The 15,662-nt window shown below is 32.6% G+C and overlaps 1 protein-coding gene across 7 annotated transcripts in view; it reads right to left on the minus strand.

The window, feature by feature from the left end:
- Immp1l (inner mitochondrial membrane peptidase subunit 1) overlaps positions 1–15,662 on the minus strand; it is a 78,215-nt gene that overhangs the window by 12,954 nt on the left and 49,599 nt on the right. For 5 of the 7 annotated variants that reach the window (XM_048788544.1, XM_015477735.2, XM_048788546.1 and 2 more), the window contains one exon: positions 12,124–12,250. In XM_048788544.1, coding sequence (XP_048644501.1) covers positions 12,124–12,250 — 127 coding nt within the window. The other 2 variants (XM_048788548.1, XM_048788547.1) reach the window with 2 other exon arrangements.

The following is a 15,662-nucleotide window of genomic DNA, read 5'->3' on the forward strand; positions in this document are numbered from 1 at the left end:
TCTCATGAAAAATAACATCTGGTTCTCAAAAAAATAGTTCAATGCCAAATGATCCAGCTGTACTACTCTTTAGCATATATCTGAATGAAATGAAGTTGTAGAGTTACCTTCATACCAATTTTTATTGTGGCTTTATTTATACAAAGCCAAGAGTCTTCCCAAGTGCTCATCATCAGGTGAATGAATTTTTTAAATGAGGTATATGTACATAATGAAATATTATTCAGTCATAAAGAAGAAAGAAATTCTATATTTATGGGAAAACAAATGGAATTGGAAGACATTATGTTAAGCAATGTATATAGGTAGAGAAATTCAACTATCACAGGCTTTCTCTCTTATTTGGAAACTTACAAGAAGAAGAAGGAGGTTGAGAAGAAAAAGTAAGTATTGAGAAATTCTGGTACAATTGATATAATCATGTAAATGGCAAATTTTAAAGATGTAAATAGAGGATTAACAGATATTTAATATAAAATATACTTTTTCCAGCATCACACCAATGGGAGTATTTTTCTTATTATTTTAAGTGGGAAAAAATGTCTTACACCTTAACTACAAATTCCTATAATGTAATTAAATACTATTAAAATACCTAAGTAAGTAGGATCTTTCATGTTAGGATCTAAGTTGTTAGATATAATTTCCTGGTTATCTGGTAATAATTGCTTTGTGTGAAGATTCATAGGCAATTTTCATGTCTCTGACTTTGAGTCACTGTTATGCTGTTTCCAAATCATATTAGAAAAGTACCTCATTTTAACTTTTTGGAAAGGCTGTATTAAGTGTAAATAAAACTTTATATATATGTTGACTCAAAAACATTGGATTAGAAAATATTTTCTGTTTAAGAAATAAATGTTCATGACACTTGATTAAAAAAAATAATCCAAAATAGTAGGTAAATGAAATGCATACTATAAAAATATGCACTGATATATCTGTACCTAAAGTTTCTTCCTGACATCTGGCATAACTCTTCCCAAAGTTTGAAACCATCCCTATACAGATTTATTGCTATGGATTAATCTCTACAGTTCTTTTCAATCTCTTATTGTCCCTTTGCGTAAATGGTCAATATAAAGTGATTAGAAAACAGATTTATGTCTGAAACAGTATTAGAAATAGGTCACCAATAAAAAAAAAAAGTCTATACTCCAAAAAAGGAAATGATTAAAATTAAGTAGGTAAGCTTTTTGTACTTGATGTTATGGATACTTTTTTTTAAAGGCATTTTTGTACGTATTTCTTTGATATTTCTACATGTGTTTTATTCATCAAAACAAAACTCCAATGCTCCAATTCCTGCAAATTATTTAGGATGAAATGGAGCTTTGTGAATACAAAATTGCAAATTAAGCAGGTGAATGACAGACGACATTTTTTTGTGATGATGCACAAAGAAAGTAGATGAAAATTTTAAAAAACTAAGATTGATGTCCTTGGGCTGAAAGCATCAAAACATTGTTTTGACTGTGGGATCATAAAACCAAATTACAGACATCAAGAAAGGAATAGCAAAGCATCCAGGTATCATTTTGGGAAGACAATGTTTTTCGCCACTTGCTCAAATAATTTAATTAAAATACAATCTAGCTTATGCTTTTAGGAGTTCTAACTTTTCCAAAATTAAATGTATCTTCTTTTCATTTCCTAAATTTTCCCTGTCCTATTGAACCACCTCCCTCTGTTGCTAAAGCTAATAATGTGGGTGTCATTTTTAAGCCCTTCCAGTATCCCTTTCTTCCAGCAACCAATCTCATCTAGAGAGTTCTTTAATCTTTCCTGTAATCTTCCTACTTCCTTCTATTCATGATGTTATTATCTCAGTTATGCATCATTCACAGCCTATTAACTGGGCTCCCTGCCTCCAGGGTCTTCTACTCCAAATCATCCTCTATTGGTCTACATTAATATCAGAGTGATCACTTAAAAACTATGCCTGATCATATTCTCCCCCTGCTTGAGCCATACAAGCAACTGTGTTTACCTAATATTTTTTATCTCTTTTGCTGTCCACTCCATCCAAAATATGTTCCACACATAGGAGCTTATATTTGGCAGGTCCCCAAAGTAGATCAATACATTCTCACTTTTAGGTCATCAGAAATATGCTGCTTGCTTTAGCTAACTCTACTTATTCTTTAAGCTTTAATTCAGATTTCACCTCCCTTGTTTGGAATGATTTTATCTAACTCCACGCTGGAAAAACATCCTGGTGTTTATCATAGCTCTCTATACACAATACGATTATACCATATTGTAATTCCTTGCTCTTCCAACTTGACTGCAAACTTCTAAAGCTGTACTGTCCAATACAGTGGCCAATAGTCACACCTGTGACTTTTTATATTTTAGAATTATATAAAAAGTTGAGAATTCAGTTCCTCATCCACAGTACGGGCCAAGAGCAATATGTGCCTAGTGGCTACCATTACTGTACACTGCAGATACAGAATATCTTCATTATTTCAAAAAGTTCTGTTGGACATTACTGAGGGAAAGAACCTCACATGCTGACCCTCAAGTACATGCTTAATAAATGTTTTGGAATTAATGAATACACATATAAATTTTTAAAAAGTTGAGAGGTTAATGTCTGGCAAATGTGGCCTATTCCTATAGTCTCTTGAAGGCCATTTAAGTATTTTTTTCCCATCCCTCCCTATTACCCTCCTCTCACAAGTCCAGTGGTCTGGCTGCTCCTAACGTGGCCTTATTAAGGAAGATGCCTTAATATTGGGACTGGTTAGGGGCCAGAAGTCCTTATCAGTCTATGTCCCTAGACTTATTTTGATTTTCTTAAAATAGGGAAGTTTGGTCAAATTTCAAGTCTCTTCAGACAACACAGATTTCTTAAATACTTATGAATTTAGAAGTTTATACACATAATGTACAGGTATGAAGTAGGGGAAGATTTCAAATTATATATCAGAACTTTAAATTATTCACATCTATAGTTGTATATCCTTAGTCTCCTTTCCCTGTTGGTTCTGCATGTGTGTTTGGTGGGGATGCAAGCAGTAGTTGTGCCATATGAAGTGATTGGTACCATCTCTTAAAGTACTTAAGAAAATCCTAACCCAGAAGGAAAATAATCTCTGGGTTGGCAGTAAATGACTTGTAATGCCAGTGATTTCTTGCTAGTTAATATCTGCAACAGTTTTATAACATGCATACCTGATTTTAAAAAATACAAAGCCTTCTTTTCTCTTCTTATTTTATGGGAAAGATGGGCTTGGTAAAGTAAGAATAGTTTTATGAGCTAAAACTGAACAGGTCATGGAAATTACAGTTAATTTTGTCAAATTTTAATTAACAAACATGATAACACAGAATTTAATTTAGTTGCTTATTCCAAGACATTTGAACATCTTCAACAGCAGCTTCTCCAGCAGACCTAGTAAAGATGATTATATCAGGTTAGGAAGCCACATGACACCTGGAATGTATTCTCTTTACTACTAATGGAGTTTGGAGTCAGGTCAGATGCCTATGTTAAACAGCAGTGTTACAATTTTAGTCTTTCTTCATTTCTCTCAATTAGTTTTAGGCAAACTTAAAATAAAGGGGTCTCACATAAGTTAAAATAAAAATAAATATATATATTTTGCAGAATTGCCTTCTGCCTCCCTAGATTTGCACCTGTTGCTCTGACCTTCCAACTTTGGTTAAAATATTTGTAGGTGAAACATTAATTTCAGGTAATTTGCTACTCTCTTAGTAGAAATGTTGATCTTCATATATACATATACATATTTTCAAACATACAAAAATAAAATACAAAATTCTATAAACTACATATTATTAAAGAAACCTCAAATTATTATGAAAATGTTCTATGAACACATCAAAAAATGTTTGAATTTAGGGGCCTCAAAGAACATTCTTAGTGTTAATATCTTAATGAAAACACCTCAGATTAGTAAACAATAAGTCAAATTTATCTTCAGAATTGTGTTAGCTATAGGATGAAAAAGTCATGTCATCTCCGCTGTGAACTTCACTTTAGCAAAAGAGTAAACATATTTCCTCTACATCAGCTACAATCAAGGCATTAGCAGTATGCTGCGATTGATTACCCTGGGAGCTGTTGCTGAGAAATGGATATGCAGCACAGGTTTTTATCACTCCAGTTTGCAAAAAACTAGTCCCTTGTTTAGATATCCTAGTTGTAATAAGTGACATTATTAGGCAGTTCTTCTACTTAAATGACATAAGGATTTAGTGTATCAGCAGCTTATAATAAGCCCTTTCAAATCTGATGATTCCTCTCCCTAACACATAAGTACTTTTTCTGTTTATAATACAAGTGGTAATAGAAGACCAGATGGTTGTGACTTTTAGTTAAGGTAAATGACACTTAAACAAACAGAAAAATAGCATTAGGCTATTCAGGGATTTGAACTGTATCCTAAATACACAGTACACCTTAAAGGACTATTAGTGTTAGCTATAGAGTGACCATTTTCTAATGCTGTCTAATTAGTGAGATTGTTTTTCAGGTTGTCAATAAATTTTATTTAAATATTTTCTAATATACTGCAAAACAGCCTTATCATCGCCATATTATTGCATTTCCAAGTTCCAACTTTTAACAACATTATATCTTTAGTACATCTTGAGAACATTTAACCAGTTCTTTCTGAAATGTAAAAATTGTCTCTATTTCTTACATTTCTGTCAATAACAATAATGATATTGTTAATGTAACCTATAATTCACAAAGAAAGATAATATATTTCCTGTTCACCTACCATCACTCCAGCCTGGTTGTAGACTATCATTTGATGAACACTCATTTTTCTGTATAACACTGAAATCTGTGGTATCAGGGACGACCAAAAAGCCTTAAATAACCTGATACTTTTGAAAGTTTTAGAGTAAATGTGAAATCATAATTTTTCTGACATGTCTTTTAACAACAGCAAAAGATCTCTATGCAGTAATCATAGGAATATAGTAAAATGGCCATAATCACATTTTATTCATATATCCATTTTCAGTACAAGTTAGTTTTGTTTGAGAAACTAAAATTCAGTAAATAAAGTTATGTTTGAAAGAATTAAAAAATTATTCTTAATTTTTCAATGATTAGACACTGGAAAGCCAAAGTGTATACTTAAAGAAGTTTACAAACTTTAGTAACAACTTTATCCACCATTTATCTATCAATCCATTAAAAGTTCAAAAGAACAAAATAGTATAGTAGTTAAATAAGTTCAAAGGCACATGCATTTCTACTGAAATGCAGAAAACTGTCATTATCACACAACCTAATGAGTGTAATCACTGAATGTTACAAAAGCAACTTAGCCTTCATCATAACAAAACCACCAAAACATTTCTAGAGCACCGAACATTCCCCAAAATGAGACTAAGATAGGCCCAGCATAGCTCAATCCCACCATCCTTTAAGAAAATGTATTTTAGAATAAGTTCAGTACCCAAAGTCAATTCATAGTAAGATGAATTTTAGTCTGCTTAATAAAAAAAAATCCAGATAGGAATTGCTTAGGGAAATAAACATTTGATCAGTACTTTGTTCTTCTAGTACACTCTGTTCTTTTGAGACATTTTCAGTATTTGCTTTGATTTTCATCTGCCATTATGTCAGGTGATCAGGTAGCTTTGTCGCTGGAAGTCTCTCAAATTTCAAGTCTTCTATGAAGACTAGAATGACCGCAGGTGAGCCAAATCAGCAGTAGCATATGGTATGGTGAGCTACAGGTACAACTATCTTTCTGAAAAGTCACAATACCATTCATGTGCTCAGAAGCAAGTCTTCAAGAAGAAACTGAAGTAGAACAGAAACTAAAACAAAACACAGACCCTATTCATATATACATTTTTTTTTACCCTTCAAGTATTTTTAAAATAACAGATGCAAAATCATGATTTACAGGCTGGGGACTTAGCTAAAATCAAAACAAGTCCTATTATTAAGAACCTTATATTCTAGAGCAGAGGTTAGCAAATTTTTTTTCTGTAAAGAACCAGACAGTAAGTACTCCAAGCCTTGTGGACCATATAATTTTTGTCACAACTACTCAACTCAGACACAAGCAATAAGTAAGTGAATGAACATAACTATGTTTCAGTAAAACTTTAGATTGCAAGAAAGGCAGCAGGAGGAATACAACATTTTTAATTGTTGGAAGACCAACATTTTTTATTACAAGTGAAAGGGGAACCAGAACCACATGGGTCTTTGAACATAAGAGTGACAAAACGGCTCTTAAAAAGCCTCAGCATTAACAACCCACAATAAAAAATTAAAAAAAAAAAAAGCCTCAGCATTAAAAAGGATCACATCAATTAATAATAGTAGGAGCAGAGAGCAGGAAAATGGGAAGGGGATTAGCAAAGACAGCAGTCAGAAATTATTATTATTATAAATTATTATTGCAACAACAACAAAAAAAGAGATGAGTTGGTCTTCTACCAGGCTATCAGCAGTGACCATGACAAGACATAGTCTGAATCTGATTATATTTAGAAGGTAAAGACATGATTATCTAAAGCATTTGGTGGATGGTAAAAGAGGAAAAGAATCAAGTCCAAGCTGTAAGGCCTGTACAACCAGAAGACTGTTAAATTGGGAAGTATATGGAAGGAATCTGTGTGGAAGAGAAAAATCAGAATTTTGTTTTGGACATTCTAATTTTGAGATGACCGTGTTAAGTTAGAGACGACCATGGGAAGTTAGATATCCACTAAAGTAGAAATATTAAAAAATTAGATACATGGTTCTTGAATTCAGGGAAGAGGCTGTAGTTGAGATAAATCTGATAGTAAGTTAGATGATACTTAAAACTTTGAGACAAGATGAGGTCACCTAAAGTGTAAATGTATATAAACAAGAGAAGAAGTTTAAAATATGAAACCTTAGTTACTCCCTTAGTCACTTGGACGTCATTCCAATTTGGGGATCTGGGGAAGAATCAACAAAAGAAACTCAGAAGAAGCAGTTAGATATACAGCAAGAAAACCTAGAGAAGTACCCCAAAACTAAGTGAAACCAGATGTTTTAGTCAGCTTTTTTGCTGCTGTGACTAAAAGATCTGGCCAGAACAACTGTAGAGAAGGAAAAGTTTATTTTAGGGCTCACTGTTTCAGAGTCTTAGTCCATAGAAAGCCAGCTTCATTCCTTGGAGCTCAAGATGAGACAGAACATCATGGCAGAAAAGCGTGGCAGAGAAGCAGTTCACATCATCAGGAAGCAAATAAAGAGACTCCACTGTCCAGATACAAAATATATATCCCATAGCCATGCCCCTAAATAACCATTTTCTATAGCCACACCACCAGCTACCTCCAGTTAATACTCTCACAACCCAATCATTTCTCCTCTGAATTTTCTTGCATTATCTCACATGTGAGCTTTTAGGGGACACCTCATATCCAAATCATAACACCAGGTTTCAAGAACAACGATTTCAAATGCTAACTAGATAGTAAGATGAGGAATAAAACTTGCTCACTGGACAGATAATGAAGGAGTCATTGGAGACTTTACTAAGAACTATTCAAAGTGATTGGGATCAAAATCTAACTAGTATGAGTTTAAGAGAGTATATAAAGCTTAAGAGTGGGATGAGTAAATACATACATCTCTTTCATCATATAGGAGGATGTGGTATCTAGCATGTTTGCTTGTTTAGAGGGGAGAACTTACAGTATATTTGCTGACAGGGATTTACTCTATTTCAAAATACCTAAGTATTTCACAGTTGTATTATGAATTAACTAAAAATCACAGCTCTACCACACAATAAATATTATCCTCATAAATATTATGAAGTGTTCTTCTTTTCTCCATTAGCTTTATAATAAAATGTTACTATATACTTTCTAAATTCTGGCCCTCTCTTCCCTAGGGGAATTAAACAGGTTTTTACTTTATCTTTTGCCTACTAAGCAAACCAGTATGAGAATGCCAATTCATTTCATTTCCTATTTGCTCAATGCCCCGAATTGCCCACTAACTTTTTTGGGGGCGGGGGCGGGGTGCGGTATGAGGGACTTAACTACTGAGCCACATCTCCAGCTGGAGGTGGGGTGTTATATTTGTATTTTATTTAGAGTCAGGATCTCACTGATTTGCTTATAGCCTTGCTAACTTACTGAGGCTGGCTTCAAACTTGTGATCCTCTTGCCTCAGCCTCCCAAAACGCTGGGATTACAAGTCATGCACTCTGCGCCTGGCCTAAATCATTTTTTGATAAAGTAGTGGCATCTAGAAGCAAGGTGAGGAATCCCTGTAGCATATATAGAAAAGAAAGATATTCAAGATATTTGAGCTGAATATATTATTTATCTTAAGAGTTACGAATTTAACTCACATATGAGTAGTCAATACTCAGCCCATAACCCAAAGAGAGAATCATTAATCTTAGTAACATCAAAATAAGCCAAACCAACTGAACTAGCACCTTAACATAGACTGCTACTCTAAATATTTAATGTAAAAAAATAAATCTGGTTTATAAGTGTTGCTTGCAGCATAGACTATTTAAACTCTGGAATGATGAAATGACTCCACACCACTTAACCAATGATCTGTTTACATCCTTTTTTGACAACTTACAAACAATGCTATTTCTTTCATATGCTAAACTCTGTAGTCTAGGCTCCAAAGGACAATCTCAGTGTTTTGCTTTCTGAAGTACCTATATACAAGAATAATTTTTTTTTTTTGGCCTGGAATTCAAAACACATTTCATATTAATCATCTTTACTATATAGCTCAATCAGGATCTAAATAGTAGTGTCTTCATCTTTAAAATAACATTTTTTTTCCTAAAATAAGGTGAAAAAACCCACTTTAAAAAATACAGCACCAGCATGCTTCTGTGATAACTGAAAAAGGGAACACTCTAGAGAGACAGATCCTGCAAATAGTTTGGATGTCTTTTCAGAGTTTTCCGAACTTAAATGAATTTTTGTTATAAATCACCTTTATTAATGGTGATTAATAAAATGAGAGACATTTGCTAAAATGGTTCTGTAACAGCTACACAATTCTTATTGCTTGAATAACCCAGCCTAGTGAAACTGACATTAATACTATCATCTTCAACATTATAATCTCTTTCAGAACCAGTACTGGTACTGATCAGAATTAGATCCCTTTGTTTTTGAAATAACAGAAACAAATATATTTTAAGGGAAGAACAATTTGATGAAATGGGAGTAGAAATAATAATTAGATAAAGGATATTCAGGGAGAAGAAGCAATGGCATGGTGAGGAGTACAGATTCTGGAGCCAGACTACTGGTGTTTGAAACCCAACTCTTCTTACTGCTTGAAATTGGGTGATTTATTTAACCGCCCTGTTGTTTACTTTTCCTTTCAGCCAAATACTAATACTTTTCCTTTCAGCCAAATACTAATACCTAACTCATTGGGTTGCTGTTGTAATAATTAAATAATTTAACCTTTGTAAAGAGTTTTAACAGTTTAGAGTAAGTATATAATGAGTGTTAACCAACATTATTTCAATTATGTATTATACACTAATAAATGTCAATGAAAGTAAATGGAATAACTTAGAACAAAATGGCAGTGTTCTCTAATTTGCCCATTTGTAAAACATATACAAAACTTGATGAACAGCTTCCTTAAATAGAATATTTTAAAAATTTACATCTCACAGTCCTCTGGGAATCTTTTCTCATTCCTTAGTAGAGACTTTATCTAAACCACTCTGTCCTGACATTTTCTAACTTAACTCTCACAAAGAAAATAACAATAAAGGTATTTAAGTACATAGACGATGCTATTGTTTATTGTTTTGTTCTGTCTGGACAAAATTATTTCTGGATATTAAAAAAAAAGGCAGAGGAGGAATCTCACAAAAAGAAAAGGAAGAGAGGATCAAGAGGGATAGAGGATAGGAAGGCATGGGGAAATACTGGGGATTGAAATCCACCAAATAATGCTAGGTATACATGTTAGATATCTGTGTCATTCGTATATAGATGAATGATTTATTGTGGTGTATTTATATATAGACAGCATAATTTGGTAGATTTCATCCACCATTATCATTCATTCATTTCTCATATATATATATGTGTTAGATATATATAAATGATTCATTGTGGTATATTAAAATATAATTAACAAAAATAATAGAAGGGAGATCAGTAGAGCAGACCAAGGCTCATGAAGGAAGGAGAAGAAGATGGAAAGGGAATGTACTAGGGAATGAGACTGATCAAACGATATGCATATATGAATGTGGCATCGTGAATCCTACAATTATGTATAATTATGTACCAATAAAAAAAGCTATTTTTCATCTTAAGTACATAATTTCTAAAGCAACTTAGAAGTAAATAGAATATCTCATGTTATGAGAATAGTTATATGAAGGTAAAATCATATAGAAAAGTGACATTTTTGAAAAATAAAGGGATACAGTGTTCATGATGAAAGCCACGGCAGAAAAATAGATCACCTGACATTAATACTATCATCTTCAACATTATAATCATCAGCTAACAATTACTGTGTATTTTAGTATTGTGGTAATAACATAAAAATATTTACATAATACTATATGCATAATACCATAATACCATCCATCTATTATGGATAATAAATAACAGGTTATCTTACAATCTACTGATCAAGCTTAAAGGGAAATCAGAGGCTATCATAGTTCAAAATACATTTTTAACATTGAATACAATTTTACTCTTCAGTTATTTCTTTACATTAGGGATGAGAAGAAGTAAAGTAAGTTAATATAACAGCTGTATTAATAATTTTATACCGATGCAAAATTTAAAGAGAAAATTAAGTCATAGTTATTAAAGTATGCAGAATATAAGCTAAGTAAACAAAGTCTCACTCTTCCTAAAAGTTCACTCTTCCTATAAGTTCAGTCACAGAAGCCATCAGAGTGATAAAAGAAGCTACCACAGTATATCTGCTTGTCATTCTTTCATTCTGTTGTTCTTGCACTCTTTTTTTTACCTGAATAGGCAAGTGGCTTATATACAACTTATGTTCTAAAAACTTTTAAAAGACTTTTTAAAAATTAAACTACAGACCTTATGTGATTTAGCCAGATTTTCCACTGATAACTCAGTAGGAAACTTTCTTTTTTTTTTTTCCAATCCAATTAATTTGTTTTTATTTGTTCTTTTTAGATATACATGGCAGAAGAATATATTTTGATACACATATACAGAGTATAACTTATTCTAATTAAGATCCATTCTTGTGGTTGAACATGATGTGGAGTTAGACTGGTTATGTATTCATATATGAACATAGGAACCTTATGTCTGATTCATTCATCAGTAGAAAACTTTCTAAGCCAGGAATTCAGATTGATTTTAAGTCTCCTCCTATCTATGACAGTTCTTTAGTCATTATTTGTTTTTTATGACCTTGACATTTTTTTAAAATATTTTTTTAGTTGTAGATGAACGAAACACCTTTATTTTAGTTATCTATTTTTTTATGTGATGCTGAGGATGAATCCAGTGCCTCACATGTGCTAGGCAAGTGCTCTACCACTGAGTTACAACTCAGCCCCATGACCTTTTTGAGAAGCACTTGTCAGGTATACTGTAGAATGACCCTCAATTTAGGTTTTCTTGTGATTTGACTGTGGTTTGGGGATTTGTTTGATTTTTTTGGTAAGAATATCACAAAAGTCACATGCCCTTCTTGGTATTTCAATTCAGGGACAACATTTTGTTGATACGTTTTGATGTAGGTGAAGTTAACCTTGATCACTTGACTCAGGTGGTGTCTGCCAGGTTTCTCCCCCTGGAAGTTACTACTAAGTATCCCAGAAGAGATACTCTTGAGACTATGCAACTATCCTATTTCTCCTCAAATATTTGTCCAATAATTTAGCATTCATTGGTATATCCTGCTTGTAAAAAGTATAACTGAGATATTTATATAGGGTTTTAAAAGGAACTAAAATATATGAAATATAATGGCCAAATTATTCCTGGTATACTTAAATTTGATTGGACACAACATTTTTTCTTATATTTAAAATACGAATGAAAGTTATTTTCTTTTTTCATTGTATTCTGTTAATATTAATCAACTCTGATACCAATGAATAACATAATTGAAATATTACTTACATAAATATGGCTTTTAAAGAAATCTGATGGACTAGTGGTGAGGATTTTGTCTCCTTCCAAACCAATTACTCTTTTACAAATATTTGATTTTGGATCACTCGGGCTTTTTGCAATCACAATGTCACCTCTGGGGGGGAAAAAAGGTCAAAGAAATACCAGTATTATATACTAAGCACAAACACATGCATGGTACTGCTTTAATAATTTTACAAGGCAACTTAAGGATAGACACACCCTATCCTCTACCACTGACCCTCTCATGTATTTACCAACTTTGAGAACCCTTATAACTGACTTGAGTCAGAATCCAATGATTGTAATGGAAAAATTCATGTGATTTCTAGTAATTTTGGAAGGTTCTACATTTTTAAAAACTTCTATAATTATTATCCTTTTTGCACCACATCAACTATGTTTTATTTCTGCATCCAAATTTTTAGAACCAAAACAATGGAAAAACAATTCCATAAAAATACCAAACTAATTTTACCTCCCAGCACTGACTGATACCAGAGCACTGACAAGGTAGAAACATTATCTATGTTTTCTTAGAGCTCAGCATGGAAGTTATATAACCCATATAATTTACAATAGATAGTATAAAGTACTTATATTTGAAGGGGGGGAAAAAGACACAACCAAATACAATGCTAAGAGCTGAGCAGCTATATGCTTCAAAAATGTAATATCATATATAAAAATAATCAGTATAGGTCTGATCACATGGAAAGCATAATTCATGAAAGAAATAATAATCTACATGGTAACAAAATCATGAACATCTTAAAAAGCAGAAAAAAAAACTGGGCGTCATGGAACACACCTGTAATCCCAGTGGCTTAGGAGACTGAGGCAGGAGGATCACAAGTTCAAAACCAGTCTCAACAACTTAGGGAGACCCTAAGCAACTCAGTGACACCCTGTCTCTAAATAAAATACATAAAAAGGCTGGTGATGTGGCTCAGTAGTTAAGCATCCCTGGGTTCAATCCCTGGTACCAAAAATAAAAAAAATAAAAACTGGAGACAAAGAACATAGGACTAATGTCCCCAACCAAACAGAACACAATATTCTTTCTGCATAAAATGAGAAATATGTAAACTGTGTTAACACACAAAAGCTATAGTAATAAAAGGAAAATTATAGTTAAATCAGAAACCTAATTATTGCTAATATTATAAGTATTACAATGAATTCTAAATTTTTTGATAGCCAAGTCATTAAAAAACTAAGATTAATTACATAGGAATCATAATTCAAAAAGAAAATTTAGTGGAAGATGAACATTTCCCAAAAAACTAAATCAAAGAGGAATTCATAACCAAATAAAAGACACCATCTTCCTCAGAAATTTTACACAAAATGTAGAAATAGTTCAATGTTCATGTCTTGAGGCTATTGTTAAAAGAAAATTTTATCAAAAAAAATAAATTCTATAATTTGGTGGCAGTGGATATTGCCTTCTTTGGAAAATAGAATAAACTCTTTCCAAAACACCTAGAACCATGTCAATGGAATTCTTTCAATGAACAAGTTTACAAAGACTTTAACACACAATCAAAGCTGATTTGAGGCAGCTTTGGAGGAAGAAACTTTCCATGTGTGTTTTATGAAACTATAGTTCTTTAATAAAATAATCAGGATAACGCTTAAATGGTGCAATTAAATGGCAAAGAAATAATTCAATAATTCAAACTGCTTTTTGTTTTGTTACAATACCAAGAACTAAACACAGGGGCACTCTCCCACTGAGCTGTATTCTTAAACAACATCCTCTCCCCACCGTTTTTTGAAATTTTGATACAAGTTCTAATTTACAAAGGCTAGCCTCAAACTTACAATCTCCCTGACTCAGCATCCCTGTGCCATTATGCCTGGCTAGTCAATCTGCTTTTACAAAAACCACTGTTAATGTGGAATATATTTCTGGTAATCTAGGCAGATATGGGTGTAGAGATTAATCAAAATACATATCCTTTAGACTCAGCTCTCAGAAAAGAGTTTTAAAAGCAACCTAACAAAACTATTAAATTTTCTTTTCTCATTTGTAGTTATAAATATTCTTTTTAGCTGGGTGCAACAGCACATGCCTGGAATTCCACTGACTCAAGAGGCTGAGGCAGGAGGATTACAAGTTCAACACCAGTTTCAGCAATTTAGCTAGGTCCTAAGCAACTTTACAAGACTCTGTCTCAAAATAAAATACTAAAAGGGCTGGGGATATTGCTCAGTGGTTAAGTGCCCCTGAGTTCAATCCCTGGTACCAATTAATTAATTAATTAATTATCCTTTTTATCCTACTAAATGGCAAGCTTTTGAAAAGATGTTAATATCTCACTCGTCTTCACTTATTTATAACGTACAGCACATCTTATAAATTAAGTGCTTATTTACTATTTGTTGAAAGAACAAGCAGTAAAAGAAGACTATCTTAAGTATTAGTCTTCTGTGCAGATGATGAAGAAGAGATTCATGTGCTTTAGATAGGACACATGCAGACTTCTATCCATCCCTAACGGAAGGCTATTCTACCTTTCGAAACAGGCAAAAGGATATCTCAATTCCCGTGAAATCTTAAGAGTTCTATGTTACAAATAAGAGAATCAGGAAATTAAATATTTTGTTCTTTTTTTATTTGTGCCTTATAATTACACATAATAGTGGGATTCAATATATGATATCCATATATACACATAATTTGATCATTCTCATTCCCCAGTACCTTTCCTTTTCTTCCCCTCCTCCCTCATCAATCCTCTTGCTCTACTCTACAGGACAATATTTTTTAAAGTGGAAGTTAACAACTGATTGCCTTGGCTCTAAAAATTACTTTGATATGTTTTATATGAATGACAGATTTTGAGCTGTCCTGAAACATAATGGAACCCCTGGATGAACAGAATATAAAAATGAAACCCTCAAAGAATCTTAATTTACTGAATTCAGTTATTTGTATTACTTATCTGAATGCAAATAGTATATAAAAATAAGATAACATCGAGGCACTTGCATTCAGAAACTATTCAGCCAATAAGTTCAGCACTACATTAAGAATGTTTAAGGATTATGAGTAAAATCATGTCATTAACATATAATAAAAACTTGTCTTCATGCTACAATGAGGCTAAGGCACCACATAATGCAAAGACTGTATTAGCTTATTTTTAAATAAGTAAAAAAGAAAGAGGAGTTAGAATATGGCCTATCATATGTTTTATTTTATAACTCCATTTCTACCATTGGGTTTCTTGAATTTATTATATATAAAATATCTGCACAATTTCCTAGGAAACATGTCAGATCATATAGCTTGACTAAAAGTTAGTTTCCTCTGCAGAAACTAGGGCTGGTGAAATATCAATAAATGGAAAGGGCAGCTTTACACTATTTTTTGATGATTTTTTCCAAGAATACAAAATAGGGTATAACAAAGGTGAATACTGAAAGAGGAATGCCTAAGCCCACTTATTATACCATAGCTAAATATCAGTTATTGAGAGTCAAGTTTGTAGTTTTCTGAGACAAAAGGTGGAATAAAT

This window comes from Marmota marmota, unplaced genomic scaffold (genome assembly GCF_001458135.2).
Source record: "Marmota marmota marmota unplaced genomic scaffold, marMar, whole genome shotgun sequence".
Lineage (NCBI taxonomy): Eukaryota > Metazoa > Chordata > Mammalia > Rodentia > Sciuridae > Marmota > Marmota marmota.